Raw genomic sequence first — 21,955 nt, forward strand, 5'->3', positions numbered from 1 at the left:
ACCTAACTCTCTTTTAAAGCTTGTAAAAAAGATGTGGAATTTATAATAAAAATAGCTGAGAAATACAGGAGTGAGCTGTCTCTTTGATCATATGAAAGCGTATAAGTATGTGTCCGTCTACTATGGCATATGGCTTTAGCAACGCGTCGAATTGAAGAACACACGATCGTGTGTACTCAATTCTTCCACTCAGCAGCCACCATACAACCTGCTTTTTACAACATAGCAGCTTCGTCTGAATGGCCTGTTGAATATGTGAATGTATGTCCACCGTCTAACTGCCAGTCATGTCTTTGCTTCTTGTTAGTTTTCGAGGCGTTTTTAGTTGTCTTTCATTATATTAACATTGATGTGCTTGTTGTTGCTTTTTGCCGATCGCTGTGTCGTATTGCTACCGCTGTTATTTCGTACGTGTGTCCATGCTTGAAATCGTCTCTGCTCTAGCTGCAGTAAGCAAACATTGCAGATACAAGTTGTTTGCGCTTGCATCCATGCTCGATTTCCTGATATTCAGTACGACCATAACATAAGTAAAAGGTGCACGCACGCGCTTAGATTGTCCACTTTTGTCACATACACATATATTTATTTATATACATTCACAAACCTATACGTACACTTCGCTTTCTTATTTATTAAACAGCGCTGGATTTAATACTACATACACATATTAAAATCAACTCGTCAATATTAAAATGTTTGAACATTTTACTTGTGTTATTTAAAAAAGCCGAATATATGCAAAACAACAAAAATAAATAAAATTTCAATAGTGCATTAAAACTAAAATTTAGTTATATGGACTAAATGTTAAAATATAAATGCAAAACATTAATGTAAAGCAACGATTAAACCACAATCAAATTTATCCGCAATCCAAAAGGAGACTTTCCGCCGGCAAAACGTTTATGTTCATACATACTTACATATAAGTACATATAATCATTACATATCACAAGTGCGATGTCAATCATTTTCATTTATTTTAAATAATTAAATGGTACATGTGCATGAAGATGTACTTACGTATGCCACTGCCTGATTGCCGAAATTGTGAAAAAAATACAAAATGATGTGTAATATCTCTGTTAGAAGCTAACGGATTTTGAAGTGAAGTTATAGAATATATGTATGTACGTGTACGAGTACAAAAAAGGACAAATATAGATGAAATTATATGATCAACTCGATAAGCATTCATAATCATCATTAAATATCACGGAAACATTCCTTCACATAGCAGCATATAAATTTACAAAACAATTAGTCGCATGACTTCATTAAAAAGGGATGGATGCTTATACATTACCAACATACTTTCCATTGGCGTAAGTAATTTTAGCTTATTCTTCTAAAACATAGATTCATGCTTATATAAAAGCTGAACTTTGTTAAAATTTGTTATTGAAGAAATTTCAACTTAACGCGCGGAAGCGATTGCTTGTAAAGCAGCCAAAACGGCCATAATTGGTCAAAATATAAGCGGCCCCGTATGTAATATTCTAAAATATACAGAATTTGCACAAAATCGCAGTCACCAACAACATACATACATACAAACATATGTTCTACCTCTGAGCTGTAATCACTGCCGTCAAACATATTTAGGGAAATTAATTTCCCATTATCTTTCTAAAAGTCACACCTACTTAAGAGTCGAAGTTGAAACTAAAATTTGATATAACCGACGGTACATTGTTAGCCATATCTATGTTAAAATTTTTTGATTTTACTAAAACAATATTCATCAAGAGAATCCTAGAAAGAAATTGAATAGTTAAAAGTTTAAGTAATAAGAAAAATAGTGTAAAGTAGTATTTATGCTTCGAATGTTTTTATAAATGGATTTTTAAATATTTTAAATATTATCATAATTTCAAGACCACTTGGGCAAATGACTCAAGTTGAACTTGTTTATATTTAAATATAATAAGACATAAAAACACACAAAAAAAGTCAAGTAAGAACAGAAACTAGGCATTCTCGGAGTTTTATTTTATTACCTTTGAAATTTTAAACTTCACTGGAATGAATATGTATATATTCGGGTAGGTCTCTTGACACTTTGATTGGTAGACACCTCTCCAAGTATGAGCTCTTAATTGTAACGGGAAGGTCCTTCGCCTTATAGTTTCCTATTTTTTTCTTATTATCAGATAGAAAAATTTAAATATCTCGCTTCCAACTACTTAAAAATATATTATTGTAGAAAATTGAACCGTTTAAAAGATATTATCGGATTGAAGTTTGACTATTTGAAAGCAATTTTGTTTTTTCATTTTGTATTTAATAACTCAATGAGTAAAAATTATTTTAAATTGCAAAGCTTATAGTCTTGTAGGAAATTTTCAGCCCTATAATATTCAAAAGAAACAAACAAAATTGTGTTAAAATTGTCAAACTAACGAAAAAATCGTAATAGATAAATTTTGAAGAGTATTCAATTTTCTACAAAATCCACAAAACGAAATATTTTTTCAGGTATTTGGAAGCGAGATATGAATCTTTCTATCCAATAATAAGAAAAAAATAGATAACGGCAAAGCGGGGGATCTTCCCGTTACAATTAAGAGCTTTCCTAGAGGTGTCTACTAACCAATTGGTAAAGTAAAAAGCATTTGATTTTTTGATCCACACTAATGTATATGTATGCTTTTAAGCGCATAGGTTTCTATATTTTAAAATGAAACCTTTTAGCCCAATGTAACTATTTCTTTCATCTAATTGAGTAGTAGGTAGAAACTCGATGTCACAGCTCTGTTTATCTGAACTCTACTACTACTACTCGTATACCATATACATAATATAATATTCAGCAGTTTGCGAAGGAAAGAGATATTTGAGGTATTTAAGATATATTTTTAACTTTTGTATGGGAATAAATAAAAATGTATATGTAGAGTGTAGTATAGTAGTAGTAGAAGTAAAAGTAGAAAAGTAGACTATTGGTCTCAAAAATGTTGCTAGAAGCCACGATATTTTCCGTGAAAAAATTCCATAAAAACCCCAACTTTTTAGACTCTTTGGCATGTGTATAACACCAATTTTTAAAAGTACTGTACTAAAAACCATACAAAGTTTTTTTGAAAATAATATATATACATATATACAATATAAAATAGATGATTTTAACAAATGTTTAGTTCTTAATTTTCATTAATATAACATTTCTAAGTACAAAAGTCGTAAAGTCTATAACGCACTGATGAAATTTGACATAAGTTGGCTATTGCTGGCTGAGACTATTTGGGACGTGTGGCATATGAAAAATGTAAAGTTTGAAACTTGTTTTATCTTATACAATGCGTTTTGCATTTCAATTCGATGAAGTTTTTCGAAGGCGTTGTTAACTGGCAATTTTTTCCGAAAGTAAAACTGTGAAATAGCATTACCGAAAATTGAATTTTATCGATAACAAAAAAAGATACATAAATCAAATTCGATTCCCATAAATTTGTTTAAACCGCATCTCCCAAAATGCATCAAATTTATGTACTTATGTATATTACTAAAATGAATTATAAAATATTTCTATTCAAACTGTCTTGTATCAATCTACAAAATACTTAATATTTATAGATATGACGTCAATAAAGTAAATCACATTAACATTAAATTTTATATGGTATCACACCTGTCTTCACATATATTGTAAAACTGTTATAAGTACTTACAAATTAAAATTAATAAAATTTATTCAACACATTATTAGGGATGTATATATTACGACATTTTTTTATGTCACTACAGATTTCTGTACCACTTAATAAATAGCTATGTATACTTACTAGCGCAATCATTCGTTCATTTGGGCATAAAGTAATTTCAGGCCACTATACCGATTAAATTTTCACAAAGTCTTGATATGTTGTTGAAAAAAAGTTGTTCTCTAAACATAACCTGCTGATTGTGAAAATTTTATTATAAGAGTAAAGTATACTTATGTAACAAAAATTCTTATATGAGGTATATGGAGGCTAGAGTAACTATTGCCCCGATTTTCAATACTACACCTTCAGGATGACCGATATTTTCGGTAACAAATCAGCCATATGTACTGGGTACACATATTCGGTATTTGGTGCTTTGAACAGTTATTATCAGATTTCGACAATTTTTAGATGTAAGATGGAATACCTAAAATACACTCTTTGTACAAAGTTTTTTTTGAATAAAGTCATTGACTCTCCATTTATAAACTGTAAAATGAAAGAAACAGATTGAATTTCAAATTGTAATATATGGGAGATAGGCGTGATTCTAGTTCAATTTCGCCTATTTTCATAATGTAAGGTAGGAATGTCTGAATAATTTCACAAACCAAATTTTGTTGAAATTGGTCTTATAGTTTCTGAGAGATAAGATTTCATGGGCGGTGCCATGCTGAAAGCAGACACCCTAATATGGATGTACATGTAGACATGAGACAAACAAACTCAGTATTAAGTAAGTATAAGAATTTTCTTCAGTAATCCCTATACGTGCGAAAATATGAGTTATTTCTAATCTAAGCTCTTTAGATTTAAAAGAATGCGTATAACAAAAAATAGGCAAGGGAAATCATTACTGTATTAATAATTTAACTACTTACTATACATACATGTTAAGAATGTTGTAATCTCTCTTGCATTCATTCTGGTTAGAATAGCTGTTTGTCTTCGATTTGCCAACAACATATAAACATGCATAATCAAATACAAACAGAATAGCAGAATAGACTTTTATAATGAAAATTGAAAATGATAAGAGAAAAGACCTCGGACATAGCCAGAAACAACAAAGAATCGAAGATAGCTAATGAGTATTTATTATATATATTTAAAAATTATATTATATAATTTAAAACTTAGTGTACAGACCCAATAAAATTTTTTTGCAATATCGAATAAAATATTTGTTATGATCCGATATTGCACATTATTTTTATGGTATATAGAATGCGTTAAAATACAGGTAAGGCGAAAGATAACATTTTATAGTAACAAGTAAGGAAGGGCTAAGTTCGGGTGTAACCGAAATTATACTCTCGCAATTTTCAAAAATCAAAGTCGTAGGGCCCACAAGTAGGGAAGGGCTAAGTTCGGATGTAACCGAACATTTTATACTCTCGCAAGTCAAAAAACGAGTATACTGTTTGAGATTTCTTTGTGGATTGACTGATATTTTCGGTAAAAGGTCAACTATGGGCACTGGGGTCCACATATTTAGTACCTAGGAGCTTGAACAGTTTTGGTTCGATTTAGAAAATTTTTGGCCACAAGGTGGCATACTTTAAGCGTATTATTCACGCAAATTTTTATCCCGATACAGTCATTGTTGCCTAATTTGCATAGTGGAAAGTGAAAGAATCAGATGGAATTTAAAATGGTGTTATATGGGAAGTGGGCGGGGTTGTAGTCCGATTTCGCTCATTTTCGCACTATGACGTTATGCACCGAATTTGGTTGAAATCGGTTAAGCAGATCTCAAGATATGGGTTTTCCCCTAAAAGTGGGCTGTACCACGCCCACTGTCTAATTTTGAACGCGGTTCCTATAAAGTCATCTCATACCATCCCAGAGATAAAATTTAATGTCTCTGGCGTGTTTAGTGCTTGATTTATCGCGCTTTTAGTAGTAGGCGGAGTTGCCACCCGATTTCAACTATTTTCACACCGTCAATAGAAGTGCTAAAAACATTTGCTTCCAGTAAATTTTGTTATTATAGCATTAGCGGTTTAGGAGAAATGCACATTAAACCTATTAGAGGCGGGACCACGCCCACTTTAAAAACAAAATTTAACTGCAGATGCCCCTTCCTAATGTGATCCTTTGTACCAAATAACAGTCTTGTATCTTATTGCGGAGCTTAGTTATGGCAATTTATTTGTTTTTAATTAATGGCGTTTTGTGGGCGTGGCAGTGGTCCGATTACGCCCATCTGCAATACCAATCGTCTCACGGTACTAAGAAACATGTCTACCAAGTTTCATAAAGATATCTCAATTTTTACTCAAGTTAGAGCTTGCACGGACGGATTTCAACTCGTCTCTTCATCCTGATCATTTATATATATATAACCCTATATCTAACTCAATTAGTTTTAGGTGATACAAACAACCGTTAGGTGAACAAAACTATTATACTCTGTAGCAACAGGTTGCGAGAGTATAAAAAAAGCACCCTTATACATATACATTAATTATATTATCAAACAAAATTCAACCATACATGCCTTTCTTAGTGTGGGCCAGAGAAATTTTGATTTTTTCTATTAACTGCATTTTATGAGCTTGTCAATGTAGTCAAGGCTTGTCAATGTACCAAATTTTACCACGAAATCTAAAGATTGTTGAGCAAATAAAACTACGCCCACTACCAATAAAACCCCATTTAAAAAACCAACAGATTTATTCACTTTATAATACTCGATTTGATTTAACGTCGATTATATTTAAAATTATCTTATGTTCGTTAATTTGCGTAGAAATTTTTTTTCGAGCAAATCAGTTCAGACGTTTCTCTAGCCCGAGCAATGATGGGACTTTTTACCATCCAATTGGCTTTATACCGCATATAGCTGTTATGATCATTTGTCGGAACCGCCGATAATTTATTGAAAAATAATTAGGAATTTAAATGCGCAACCTCACACAACGTCAAATGAAATTCGTTTTTGTCAATTAATCGCAAACATATCCGTAACCGAAATTTGAAATTGAATAATAAATATTTAATATTTGCGTAAAACCTCACATGAATTTAAACTTGATAAAATTCCTGCTGATTAATTACTTACTTTATGGTTACACCTGACGTTATTTTTAACACATAAATATATGTAAATAAAATAATGATTTCACTAATTCGTTTGTAGTATGTACATTAGGTTGGACCAAAATAAGGAAAATTTTTTTTCGTTTAGTACTCTAGAAAATTGTTTGATAGACACCTTTAAGAAAGGAATTCTTATCTCGCTTCCAACTACATGAAGCGAAAAAAACATTTTTTATTTTTGACCCACCCTAATGTACATACATACATCTAACAACGCAATGCTATATTTGATAGGGCGATCTGCTTCCAACTATGGATAAAACACTCATAAGCAAATACATATGGCAAGAGCTTCAAGTGTATTTACATTCTGAGGCCAATTTTAATTTTATGGCCACATTAATAAAACATTTGTTTATCATACTGCTTTTATATTAAACTAGAAGTACCCGCCCACGCCTTGCCGTATCCAAGATATTTTATGAACGAAAGCGAAAACGTTATTTCCGGTGTAAGAATCTACGGGGTTAAATTTGAACATTTCTTAAAAATTTTAAAATGATTGATACAATTTTTTTTAGATTTGTTAATAAGCACAAATAATCGTAAAATATAATGTTGATTTTTTTATTTTATTCATTTTTTATTCAAGTATGTATCAAATGAGTAATTTTCAACTAACACAATATTTGAGACTATTAAAGAGGGTAGATAATTCTTAATTTTTAACAATAATACAATACTTATAATTATTACAAATTCAATTTAATTCAGCTATATTCGTTGGATATTATTCTTGGTTTAGCTCGAATAGGATCGTTTTCCCACACTGCAATAGGGAATTGTAATCTTTCTCCAATAAATTTTCCAGTGAAAATGGTTGCTTCAATTAGTGATGTTCCGATACCACTATGTACTCGATGGTAGTATCCATTTTAAAGTATCGAAGATAGTACTCGGTGTGGAAAGTACTGTAGGATGATACTCGATTCTACTTTGTACTTGAAAGTATTGTACTTTCTCAGCTTTAAATTCCAACTTATTTTCAGTTAAACACTTTTATATGTACCAAATTTTATATCTAACATAATTTATATTTATTTATTCATAATTTAATATTGTATAAAAATTAATAATTATACATATGCTTATTTTTAACATGTATGCGTGAGTATACCTATATTTATTTTTCACCTCCTCGTGCAGGCTACTATTGAATGAATTTAGCTTTATGAAATAGCTAGTTAAAAAGAATCATCTTCGGACATACCGTTTAAAAAAAGAAGTTTGTTAATGTATTCAGGTGAAATAGGTATTTCTTTTTTTGAGAAATTATAGAGCAATCTTATAAAGTGATGGGTAGTGGACTTTTAAGTCTTCCTACTCTAAAATGAGGTTGCTTTTAAGAGGAGGGAGAGAAGTTGCTAAAAAATTCGAAAATCCATATTTTCTCTTCGCTTCTTTTGTCCTAACACACGCGGTGGGGTTTCCAAAAATCATAAGATACCTCAGTATCTCTATCCGAATTACGACATCTTTTTGATTCCGTTTTTGTAAGCTCCCTCATCCTTTGAATAATCTTAGCACATGCCAGTTAAAAGCACACGCTTGAATCTGGGAATAGGTATGGTAGTCATTGCAATACCACTATGGTTCTCAACTTGTCCAAAACATTTTCGAATTTCTGAAATGTTGCTATCATAGCTGAAACAGCTTGTATTGAACTTTTCGTTTCTTTAATTTGGGAATTTATACAATTAATAATTAGAATGATTTTTGACAACGTAGCATACTTATACAGACATACTGGGTTGCAAATTCGAATGGTTTTAGTATAACTATTATTTGTCCCTTCGAGGTAAACAGAATCATCTGAGAGCAAATGGAGACCATTTCTAAAAATCTTTGTAACATATTGTAGGTAGAGTTTCACCGAGCTTTCAGCTTAAGGTTTTTTGTTGCACCTACAGCAACGCATGCATCGATTACTATTTCTTATCCATTAAACAATAGCTCTTACTTTATTTAACAGAATCGTATTTCGAGCAAAGTAAGCTTTTAAAATATTTTGGACCCGGAAATTTATAAAGTGGGGCAATAATTTTCATAAGTCTAAAAAAACCTTCACCTCTGTTAAATAATAAGGCAAATAATTGACAGATTTTGATAAGAATTGCAAACTTTATAACCCGTTTTTTACAGAAATTTTGATAAGTAAATTAAAAGTAATCCAACGTTACAAATACTTTTAAATATAGTAAACAAGTAAGGAAGGCCTAAGTTCGGATGTAACCGAACATTTTATACTCTCGCAAAGTAAAATGGTAAACTCGTTTGAGATTTCTTTGTGGATTGACTGATATTTTCGGTAGAAGGTCAACTATAGGCACTGGGGTCCACATATTTAGTACTTAAGGGCTTGAATAGTTTTGATTCGATTTAGACAATTTTTGATCACTAGGTGGCATACTTTAAACGTATTATTCACGCAAAGTTTTACTCCGATATATTCATTGTTGCTTGATATGCATAGTGGAAAGTGAAAGAATCAGATGGAATTGAAAATGGTGTTATATGGGAAATAGGCGTGGTTGTAATCCGATTTCGCCCATTTTCGCACTATAACATAGAAATATGAATGAAAGTTATGCACCGAATTTGGTTGAAACCGGTTAAGCAGATCCCAAGATATCGGGTTTCACCTAAAAGTGGACAGTGCCACGTCCACTGACTAATTTTGAACGCGGTTCCTATAAATTCATCTCATACCATCCCAGAAATAAAATTTAATGTCTCTGGCGTGTTTAGTGCTTGGTTTATCGCGCTTTTAGTAGTTTTTAACAGTACCGTTACATGGGGAGTGGGCGGGCTTGTCACCCGATTTCACACCGTCAATAGAGGTGTTAAAACATTTGCTCCCAGTGAATTTGGTTATTATAGCTTTAGCGGTTTAGGAGATATGCACATTAAACTTATTAGGGTCGGGACCACGCCCACTTTTAACAAAAAAAATTGAAACTGCAGATGCCCCTCCTTAATGTGATCCTTTGTACCAAATAAAAGTCTTGTATCTTATTGCGGAGCTTATGGCGTTTTGTGGGAGTGGCAGTGGTCCGATTACGCCCATCTGCAATACCAACCGTCTAACGGTACCAAGAAACATGTGTACCAAGTTTCATGAAGATATCTCAATTTTTACTCAAGTTACAGCTTGCACGGACGGACGGACAGACAGGCAGACGGACGGACAGACAGACAGACGGGCGGACGGGCAGACAGTCACCCGGATTTCTACTCGTCTCTTCATCCTGATCATTTATATATATACTTGTATAACCCTATATCTAACTCGATTAGTTTTAGGTGATACAAACAGCTGTTAGGTGAACAAAACTATTATACTCTGTAGCAACAAGTTGCGAGAGTATAATAATATGCTCAGACTTCATTGTTTTAGTGTACATACGTATATATGTACGTATGTATAGTACAGTTGTGAGCCAAACAATTACGGAACCAATTATTTATCATTATGTTTAATATTTATTTGATTTAAGTTTTATTATTTTTTTTAAGTATTGTCAATAGTATACTAACTTGGCCTTGCCATTTTTTTTATTCATCAGTGTAAAACGTTGAGGTCACATACATGAAACTACATGGAAGGGCTTCGGGCTATGCTATATATATATATATATATATCGGCATGTTTACAACCGCCTTCTATGTAATGCAGTTTTGATTAAATTCAAAATAAGACTACAAAAACCATAAAAAATTTACCTTTGTGCAATACTACTTTCACAAAGGCAGCGAGAATCGGAGCAGGGTGCTGAGGTCTTTTGTGTGTGGTTTTTGAACTATCTTTGGCTATGAAACAATTAAATAGCATATTTAGAAATAATATGATTTGAAAAAGTTTACATATTTGCGCTTGCTCTACTTGTTTTTAAGGGCGCCATTTTCTGCACACTTTTTCTTGCACTTTATCCAACGTTTCTTATAAAAATGGCGAAATAGCGAAAAACATATTTATAGAACCGTTAGCTTGACAAAACAAATGAGGGATGAGAAGAGAAATTATGTTGCCATACATACATATTTTTCATAGAATTTGCTTCAAAAAGAGAACAGAAGAAGAGGAGCAAACGTAATTATTTTAATCCGAGCTTCGTTAACTTTGCTACGAGTAAATACAATGTCCTCGATACCCACAAAGTACTTGTGCACACGCATCTAATTACAAAAAATACTCGGTTTTAGTGAAAGGTCTCGAGTATTTACTTCCAAGTACTGGTATCGGAACATCACTACCTACAATAATATTTCCTGTAATCTTTTTGATTACCAAAGGTGTACCGTTGCATAAGTGAGGCGGAATAAAATTGCGCTGAAGAATAATAGGTGAACCAATTTTTAACCTATGTAATGGAACTCCGCATATAGCTAGATAATTTAAAAACACAATTTGAAAATTTACATTTTCATCAACAACAGTAGCGAAGTATATTTTTTTTCATCTGATAGCTTGGCAACAACGGTTGTTCATCAATTTGTTTTTCGTGAACAGGAGTGCAGAAATCGTCTGGCAATATAATGCATTGCGTATTTGGTTGCAGTTCTATTCTATTCCCAATATCTAGCAATTGTATTATTTCCGAGGGCGGATCAGTTTGCAATTGTTCGCACATTATGGTCAATTGAAATGTTTCAACACTTCACCGCTTAAACATTCGTTAATCTCAATCTTAAGAAAAACGAAGAATGACCGGTCTGTCTTCAATCACCAGACAGTAGTAAGACAGCACCACGGAAAACTTCATTGATGCCTTTAAAATACTGCATTGTTCTGTGAAATGCTTCGAGAATATGTGTGAGCCATGCACTCATCTCAAATTATGATTGAACTTTTCCTCAACACTGTAGCTATTGCACTTTTTTTATACTCTCGCAACTTGTTGCTACAGAGTATAATAGTTTTGTTCACCTATCGGTTGTTTGTATCACCAAAAATAAACGAGTTAGATATAGGGTTATACAAGTATATATATAAATGATCAGGATGAAGAGACGAGTTGAAATCCGGGTGACTGTCTGTCCGTCCGTCCGTCTGTGCAAGCTGTAACTTGAGTAAAAATTGAGATATCTTTATGAAACTTGGTACACATGTTTTTTGGTACCGTAAGACGGTTGGTATTGCAGATGGGCGTAATCGGACCACTTCCGCGCCCACAAAACGCCATTAATCAAAAACAAATAAATTGCCATAACTAAGCTCCACAACAAGATACAAGACTCTTATTTGGTACACAGGATGATATTAGAGAGAGGCATCTGCAGTTTAAATTTTTTTTTAAAGTAGACGTGGTCCCACCCCCTAATAAGTTTAATGTACATATCTCCTATACCACTGAAACTATAATAACAAAATTCACTGGGAACAAATATTTTTAGCATCTCTATCGACGGTGTGAAAATGGGTGAAATCGGGTGACAACCCCGCCCACTCCCCATATAACGGTACTTTTAAAAATTACTAAAAGCGCGATAATCAAGCACTAAGCAAGCCTAGTACGAAAATGGGCGAAATCGGATTACCACCACGCCTATTTCCCATATAACATAACTTTAAATTCCATCTGATTTTTTCACTTTCTAGTATGCAAATCAAGCAACAATGATTATATCGGCGTAAAGCTTTGCGTGAATAATACGTTTAAAGTATGCCACCTTGTGACCAAAATATGTGGACCCCAGTGCCTATGGTTGACTTTTTGCCGAAAATATCGGTCAACATAGAACAAGGCGGCAAGATCCACAAAGAAATCTAAAACGAGTATACCATTTGACTTTGCGAGAGTATAAAATGTTTGGTTACATCCGAACTTAGCCCTCCCTTACTTGTTTTTTATTTATTTAAGTTTATTTCCAACCTTTATATTTGTTGTCACCATACCTTATGTGGTTGTTATTATTTGAACCAATTATTTATACTAGCCTAGTCTTTATGTTTTCGACCTGTAAACATTGATTGAAAAGGAATCGATCGTTCGACCCGGTTCGAAGTTCAAAATAAAGTTAATTAACGTTATCTTTTGCTACCAAGTGAAACCGTATTATATTTAAATTGTTTGGATTAACAAACTTTTTGGTTAAACAATGGACTAGGGGTGAGGAGACTAAGTTCCTAGGCACACAAATATACTTACATATGAAACAGGCGACACCATGCGAAAAAATTTAACAACGTATTATCCAATACCTCTGTGTTCTTATGTGAAAAATTTGAAATATTTTTAGATACTTTTTAGTGTATTTTTATCTTCGTAAATATCGCCTTGGACTTCGAATTGAAGACTGTTAACTTTCAAGTTTCGTCCACATCACAGTAATCAGTTCATGGTTAGAACTTTTTCAAAAGGTGTCAAACTTGATAAGCCAAAGTGAACCCACCTCTAGTCAAGTGCATTGAATTATTTGGAGATTAACTAAAAAATTTCCCATTGCGACATATTATAAAGTTATATTAATTTTACTGAAATATTTTTATATTTCATTTCGTAATTTCTTTGTATTTCAGTACCTATTCAGATCTACAATTTCTGGCTTCGCGACGGGTAGCTGCAGTGGCCGCTGCAGCAACTGTGCTGCCCCCGCCTCCGCCACTACCGACCTCAGTTGTGACTGCTACGAACTCCACAAACGTCAATTGCACCAGCGGTTGCAATGGCAATCCAAATAGTGGTGCGGATGAGTGCAATCCTGCCGAGAGCCGCAACGTGCAAATGTCTCTGGACGTCACGAGCATGGCTGCTGCTGCACACCATCACTCCCTCCCACATCATAACACTCACGGTGCTGTACCACGCCCTACAGGCCAACCACACGATTTCCATCCAGCCTACAGAATTCCAAGCTACATGGAACACTTGTACTCACTCCAACGTACCAGTCCTACTGCATCTTTTCATGGTACGTAAAAAGGTGTATTTTTTAGATTCAGAAGACAACTTGTTTAGTATATTTCTTTTTTTTTATTGTTTGTAATAATATGAAGCAAAATCGATAGATTAAGAATTAAATAAATGGTTCAAAATGCTCAAATGAGCTATTAAGTCATGAATGTCTACTCATCCCTCTGAGCCTCTGAGATATATTGAATAAGCTTTCTCGAAAAAGGTAAGGGCGAGAAAAACAAATATTTGACCTAGAATATCGCCTACAAACAAAATTATCTTATATAAAAACACAATTAGTTTAATATATCAGAAGCCAATTAAATATGTTAGTTAAACCAAGCATGGTATGGCCCATAGCATTATAGAATGTCATTAATCCAATGTACCTACTCACTTACTGAATTGGAAATTACTCCCCATCTCTAATATAACAATACTTTAGAATTTCTGAAACGTACTCTCTAAATTATAAATTAGGATTGGACCTTCTTATACTCACTCACTTACTGAACTGAAAATTACTTCCCATCTATAAAATAACGCTGCTTTAGGATTTCGGAGAGGTAAAAATAAAGATTGGACTACACCATCGTCCCATAACTGGAATTTTCTTGAATTGACATAATAAGTAATTTGTTTTAGGAACCGACTACAATTGTCATTATGATAAAGACGAAATTAATATAATTTGGTAATTTTCGCTATAATTGTTTGCTTTTTTATACAGTTGAGCGGACGACTAGCAATATTTCATACTCTTTATATTCTTACTTACAGGGAAATTGTATAATTTAGTGTACCAACCATACTTAGCGCTTCAGTCATAATCATACTTGCTTTGTCCTTTTGCAGATCCATATACAGGCTGTCCTTCAACATTTCATTTAACAGGCCTGACCCTCAACTCTGGTGATTATTTAGGTGCTCGTGCTGTTAGCTCCCTGGGTGATCTACATCCAGCAACGGCGGCAGCTGCAGCAGTAGCTGCCAATTCTTTAACAAGTACTGACTTTCATTTTAGCGTCGATGGATCCCGGATGAATAGTTCACGAGCGGGAAGTTTACGAGCCAGCATTAGTCGGAAACGTGCTCTTTCCTCCTCGCCATATTCGGATTCCTTCGATATAAATTCAATGATTCGATTCTCGCCAAACTCATTGGCCACAATTATGAATGGCTCGCGCTCCAGCAGTGCCGCTAGTGGATCGTACGGTCACTTATCAGCTGGTACTATTAGTCCAGTTCCTCATTTGCAACAGCTACAAGCCCATTTACTACGCGCGAGTGCTGGTCTACTTCATCCTATGCCATCACATCAAGCTGCAGCTGCCAGTATGTTTGCTATGGGACATATACACCCACTGCAATCAGCAGCAGCTGCAGCAGCCGCTGTCGCAGCAACAGTTGCAAACAATGGTGTTGGTAGCACAAGCAACTCTGGAAGAATGTCACAAATCCAAAAAAATAATGTTAGTGACATAGTAAATACGACAAATCCAAGCACCATCTCAAACGAACACATATTAAATAGAAAAAAAGTAAGCATTTGTGAGCTGCCTATAAATATAAGCCTGCTTTGCAAGTGCCTCGCAATACATATGATTATCTTAGCTGTACTTATTTCCATTATTTGTCTTATAAAAATAACAATTAATTTTTACTTACTACATATCTGCGTACTTTTTTCTTTTCTATAGCATTATGAAGACGTGGCATTAAACAATAAAACTAAGCCTGAGCTGCCGACTTCAACATCAAGTGGCGTAGCACAAGTTGAAGCGGATAGTGCGACATCAAATGCACTCCTGCGTCGGAGCAAAATCATCAAGAGTCCACTGGCACCCTGCTCTAATAATGTTCAGTGTAATACAACAACGACAACAACGCCACACAGCGACTATGAGTGCCCCATTGTCGACACTACCGACATAAAAGACGAACCAGGTGATTTTATAGAAACCAACTGTCATTGGCGTGATTGTGGTATAGAGTTCGTGACGCAGGAAGAGTTAGTTAAACATATTAACAATGATCACATACAGACCAATAAAAAAGCGTTCGTATGCCGATGGATTGAATGTTCTCGTGGAGAAAAGCCTTTTAAAGCCCAATATATGTTAGTTGTACATATGCGGCGCCACACTGGGGAAAAGCCGCATAAATGTACGGTAAGTTTTAGTAGATGTATACAACAATATATATGAACATACATACATTAATGAATAGTATAGATGCTTAGAATGTAATGAAACAAGTTTGGTATTAAGAGTTGTACATCCAAGTTTTAAAAAACTCTTCTTCATAGTGGTTAGCTTTGTTGGGGCATGATTAATGTACTTTAAAGTCAACGGCTGTCACACAATACTTCGCTCATACACTATATATGTTTATTAACATGTACATACATATTCTCTTACATGTTTTTTAATAGTTCGAGGGTTGCTGCAAGGCATATTCCCGTCTTGAGAATTTAAAAACCCATTTACGTTCACATACAGGCGAGAAGCCTTATACCTGTGAGTACCCTGGTTGCAGTAAAGCCTTTAGCAATGCAAGTGATCGCGCTAAGCACCAAAATCGCACGCACAGCAATGAGGTGAGTTAAGATATCTATAAATATTTCATTAATTTTGAAAACAGTATGACCTCATTTTTCCCACTAATTCCCACTTGTATGCATACCTATATTTATATTAATATTCGTATCATCTTATTTTTCATAGAAACCATATATATGTAAAGCGCCAGGATGTACCAAACGCTATACCGACCCTAGTTCTTTACGTAAACACGTGAAAACAGTGCATGGTGCCGACTTTTATGCAAGCAAAAAACACAAGGGGTCTTCCAACGAAGATGATAATGGTGGTGTAGATGGGCATGGTATTACCAGCAGTGTGCTTGGTTCAAATGGTTTAAAATCTTCGTTACATACGCATCTTCATAACCAAAATCATCCTCAAATTGATTCAAGCCCTCGTAGTGATGACATGCACTCGGGCAAAACAAACAGCATTTCCAGTCCAAGCATCAAATCGGAATCTGATGCTAATTCACCAGATCACAGCCCCAATGGGACGGAGGGAAATCAGCTATTGGTACAGAAGTCACAATTACGATCGACCGGTAATATTCATGACAACGAAAATTCTGCTTCAGGATCTGGTTTTATAGCTGACGAATTTCAATTGAGCTCTGTAGCTCCGCTTGATGAGGGTTGGGAGTATGACGAAGATTTGGAAGTTGAGGACTTGCCATATGTTTTGCGCGCTATGGTAAGCATTGGTAGTGCGGTCAATACCGGAAATGGTGGCTGCGGAAATATAAGTAGTGCGATGGGAGGCGGTGGTGGTGCAAGCGGAGTTCTTGGTGGAACTCTGTCGCGGCAGCGTCTTCGGAGTCGATTACAGTCAAAAGGTATAAATTTGGGTTCAGTGATGTTATCAAACATTCCTGAAGTACGTCGAAATGTTGGCATAGGAATTGGTGAATTAAATCAAAGGATAAATAATTTAAAAATGGAGCCAACCACTTCTCCCATGTCGGCGCCGAGCACAGATTACATGTCGAAAATGACAGGAAGTCATACAACTGAGCTTCAGACCCGTTTACAACAACAACAATTAAGACGTGATAGTCAAAATTCCAATGCTAGCACTTACTATTGCAGTATGCAGAGTAGGCGAAGTAGCCAATCTTCTCAGGTGTCTTCTATATCGACTATGAGACCAACACATAACACAGGCTCTTTCTATGATCCTATATCGCCAGGCTGTTCGCGACGATCAAGCCAACTTTCAAGTATAACTTCTGGTGTTTTAGGCGGCTGCAGTAGTAATTATAATGGTAATGGTAACACTAATGTGAACTCCAACAGCAATATCAATAATACTTTAATCATTGACAATGGCCCTGCAAAGAACTTGATGTTTAACAATTCAACTGCCGCTACTGATAATTCCCTGTGCAATAATATAATGCAATTGAACGGAAACAATGGGAACAGCAACAGTTTGCCACCACCGCCATCCTCGCATTTGATATCATCACGTTTGCGTCTTCACAGCAAAAATTATCAACATAAAACTCCACCTCGCGACCGTGGTCGTAACTCCATACCAAACCTTCTATTTCCACAACTCATTCAAGAGCATTGTAATTCATGCTCAATGTTGAAATCTTCTCAAGGACATTTACGGCGTCGTCAATCTGAGCCTATAAGGACAAAAAACAATCAGTGTTCATCCCCCCCACCGACTTACATTCCAGTTGTTCCGTACGAAATGCCCAGCAAAACTCCCGCAACTAATGGCATAGAAATAGAAGGCAGTCCAAATAAACTGAAAACAATTAATTGTGTTGTAGAAAAGCCTATCGCTTCATCTCGTGAACATCATCCAAACGAAAGAGTTAATCTGGATGAAGTTGAAGAAGATGAACTTATTGAGAATAAATTGGTATTACCAGATGAAATGCTTATATATCTTAATCAAGTAGCCGATAAACCATATCCAAGTCAGCAACAGGGACAAAGAAGCCAACAGCCATTACAAACGAAACCAAAAGAAATAGAAAGTGATGTTGTGAAAGAAGCGTGCCCATCAGCTTCTCCCGCCATGTACCCAAAGAGGCCCGCTTTAACTTGCGTATCACAAAACCAAACAACAATGGGTCAAATGATGTCTCCTTCATCTGATTATTGTGTGACGGCAATGGGAAGTTCCAACCGAACCGCCAATTATGATATTTGTAGTCCTCAAGCACTTAATCCAACGTACAACTACTATCGCGCCAACTCACAAGTAGCAGATCCTCACGATATGGAATATAACTGTTATAACAATTCAACAAATGACAGGATCCTAGCTAACCAATTGCATCAGCAACAGCAGCCGCAACAGCAATGCGAACATCATTTGGCAATTAACTACTTCCGCATGGAGAATTTGAATAATCATTCTAGAGTACACAATTCAAATTTACCAGAACAGTATCAGCACCAACAGCATTCTCAATTTCAACAACAGCAACTGCCACAACAAGAAAATACAGCTATTTGCGTCGATTCATCAATGACCAGTTTACCAGAAACTAAAGAAGACAATATTCCAAAACCTTGCGCTGAGCAGATTACAACACTTGGAGCTGTGAGTGTAAATAATAACATATTTTACCGAGTACCTAGCACTGAGCGACAGTTTCAGCAACAACAGCAAATGCAGCATCTTCAAGAGCCAGCTTTAGCATTATTGAGTGATCCAGTCAGCAAATTAGCTGTTGCCGAAATTCAGTGCGGCGATATCAGCCAATCCCAAATGTCACCCATATTGGAATCACGGCAACAAAACCCACCAACTAAAGTTATAATGGCAGCAAACACTACAACACAAACGGCTGTTACCACCACTATGACCATGCAATCAATATTGACCAATCAAACCCAGGTAGGCCCAGCAGTCGGACATTTCATAAACAACTTTCCAAGAACAACAATAACAACAGTAGCAGCATCCACTACTGAATTGCGTGGAAATAGTAGAAATAATGGACAAAATGTGCCCTATATTCCAAACGACACATCGATCGCTAATGGCGGCATGCGTTTCGATACATACCAACGCACACTTGAATATGTGCAGAATTGTCAAAACTGGTTACATACTAACGATTCCAGCACACATTGCAATAACAATCAGGACAATGAAAGGCCCGATTACGAGCAAAACGCCCAGCAAGCTGTTAGCAGTTCAACACATCCCAGCAATAATATGATAATCAACGACATGACCACGTCGTTGAGCTCGCTACTTGAAGAGAACAGATATTTTCAACTCTTGCAATGAGTATGAAATATATACATATATATACACACTCTTACTTATTAAATTGGCCACTATAAGTGCGTATAAATCTTAGAAAGTTCAAACATAAGGCAAAAAGTAAATTTTTATTTTTTCCTAATAATTATTCATGTGTTATGTCAAAACAAAAGTGAAATATGTGACAGGGTTTTCTGTGGAATATGAAATCCGGTCGGCCTCTCATGTAATTAATGTCCTTCTTTACCATGCTAAATAGTCATGTGTATACTTGTATTCATTAATTATTTTGAAAATTTAATCTTTGTTTTTGTTACCACGTTCGCTCTCTTAATATGCTCTAGGGTTGTAAGAGCATAATAAAAACCTATAACTAGTTTCGGTTTGTATTTACACAATATAGTTCCCTCGTTCATTTTTATTATGATAAAGAAAATGTTATTGATAGTAAATTAAATGTCAAGACTCTAACTGTTCCTCCTCCTGATAGTTGATAAGCCGATTGTGTCCTATTACAACATTTTTTTTATTATTGTATTTATTTATTAAATATAGGTCTTCCAATTCATTTTTGCTTCTTTATATCAACGGTATATATTACAACACACAAATTTTCTAAATGTCAAATGCCAAATGCAAGTTTTTTGACGAAAAGATATATGTATTATATGTATAAATTTCCAAGTAGATAAACAACAAAACATTGTTAAAAATATATAGTAGAAATTTTTTTACACAGATAATGGTAAAAATTTACCACGAATACTTCGTTTATATGTTAAATTTCTAAAAATTCTGAAATTTATGAATTTGCTTTTTTATGCTTTCAGTTTTCCATGAATTTTTAAACAATTGTTTAAGTTTTTTTACTCCCGCAACATGTTGAACAGCTTTGTTCTTCTAACGGATCAGATGACGAATTGATTTAGCAATATCTGTCTGTCCGCCATCACCTGAGGAGGTTAATATAGGAAATGGGCACAGTCACGTATAGGTCAACCATGAAATATTTCAGCTATCTCATCCAAATTCGTTGACAAAACGTTTGCGTACAGCCAGGGTATACATTACGCTGATTTCTGGCAATTATCTACAAAAACTGAGTAATGCAAAATGCGATTTTCGTCTATGGATGGATGGGCTAAATCTACAGCTTCTCTGTGCCTCATTATAACAAATGTATCGGTTTTCGTCTTTCTGACGATTCCCTTTAAAATGGGTATCACAAAAACTAAGTAAGATATCTAAACCATGCCTTACCTGCTTAAGCAAAAATCTGTCTAACGTGAAAAGATTTTCTTAGCTGGAATAATACTGTCCATACATGTACATACATAGTCATAAGTATACTATAGACCCATAGATAACATTATTGTGGTATTTAAAGTACAAAAGACAACAACAAGTGCCACCGAATCAACTACAATATATAATTATAAATACTTATATAAATTGGCGCAAATATACACAAATGAATGCAATTGGTTAAGATATGCAAATGCTATGTAAGTAAGTATATTTTATAAACGCAGACCCATAAGCATATATTTACTTAGTATTTCATGTAAACATACAATTATACAAAAATGTATTTATACTACATTACATCTATTCAGATACATAGGTGTATTTATTGCTACACTCATGTAATTTTGAAGAAAAAACAATTATAAAACCTACCCATCAAAGAGGACATACGTACAATACATATACTTTTATAATACATATCTGTATTATATTTGGTATATCAGACATACTTACGTGTACTTATGTATGGTGCACATAGCATATGAACATCTAAACTATACACATGATATATGACATATGCATTAGAGTGTTTAACAATTTTTTTAAGCCTTATTATTTCAAATGTTTTTGTTTGGTGTAAAAACAATTCTAACTAAACATGAGCCCTATTGCGCAACTCTAAGGGGTATAAATATATTATATATTTATGAATGAAATTAATATCAGGTGAGCACACTTTTTTTACGGAAAAACATGCGTATATACATATGTATGTATATGTTATGTCATATATGCATACATTGTGGTTCAAGTATGGCTTAAGTAAATATGTTTTTATGTGTAGGTATTAGGTAAAATGTATCATGTATCACGTTGTTTTGCTTCATAAGTCGACAGAAGAGATTAAATTAGTTTTTCACACTTGTATACTTTATTTCTACTACTTAATGAAAAAGTCTTCCCTTTTATACAATTCGTAAAAATAAGTACGTATTACACAAATTTACAATATTCAGAAGTCAGCTATATGATAACAAAATAAAAATAATTACAATTAAAACAAAACTAGTAAATGTATTTTTTTATAATTTCCATCTTCTCCTGTTTTTTGTCTTCTGTTTTTGACGATTTTCCGTATTCATCGAGCGCTTCACAGCCAATAAGCAAATATCAT

At 34.4% G+C, this 21,955-nt stretch overlaps 1 protein-coding gene across 2 annotated transcripts; it reads left to right on the top strand.

The window, feature by feature from the left end:
- The first annotated feature begins 361 nt into the window (after window positions 1-361).
- Window positions 362-21,305, top strand: ci (cubitus interruptus). 2 transcript variants are annotated; one of them, XM_014239545.3, is made up of 6 exons: window positions 362-1,328; window positions 13,336-13,727; window positions 14,567-15,252; window positions 15,412-15,882; window positions 16,146-16,310; window positions 16,438-21,305. In XM_014239545.3, exons 1-6 carry the CDS (start codon window positions 1,291-1,293, stop codon window positions 19,555-19,557), a joined length of 4,872 nt encoding a protein of 1,623 aa, XP_014095020.1. In that variant the 5' UTR covers window positions 362-1,290; the 3' UTR covers window positions 19,558-21,305. The 2 variants fall into 2 exon arrangements, with proteins under 2 accessions (XP_014095020.1, XP_069968434.1); XM_070112333.1 differs by having other exon boundaries at window positions 435-537.
- The last annotated feature ends 650 nt before the right edge of the window (window positions 21,306-21,955 follow it).

The sequence above is a fragment of the Bactrocera oleae genome, chromosome X, assembly GCF_042242935.1.
Source record: "Bactrocera oleae isolate idBacOlea1 chromosome X, idBacOlea1, whole genome shotgun sequence".
Classification (NCBI taxonomy): domain Eukaryota; kingdom Metazoa; phylum Arthropoda; class Insecta; order Diptera; family Tephritidae; genus Bactrocera; species Bactrocera oleae.

Bases quoted from the DNA above. Each gene is read 5' to 3' on its own strand.
- ci (XM_014239545.3), top strand. From the start codon at position 1,291: ATGGATGCTTATACATTACCAACATACTTTCCATTGGC. The intron at 15,253-15,411 runs GTAAGCATTTGT...TCTTTTCTATAG, and splicing joins ACATATTAAATAGAAAAAAA to CATTATGAAGACGTGGCATT. The intron at 15,883-16,145 runs GTAAGTTTTAGT...GTTTTTTAATAG, and splicing joins AAAAGCCGCATAAATGTACG to TTCGAGGGTTGCTGCAAGGC.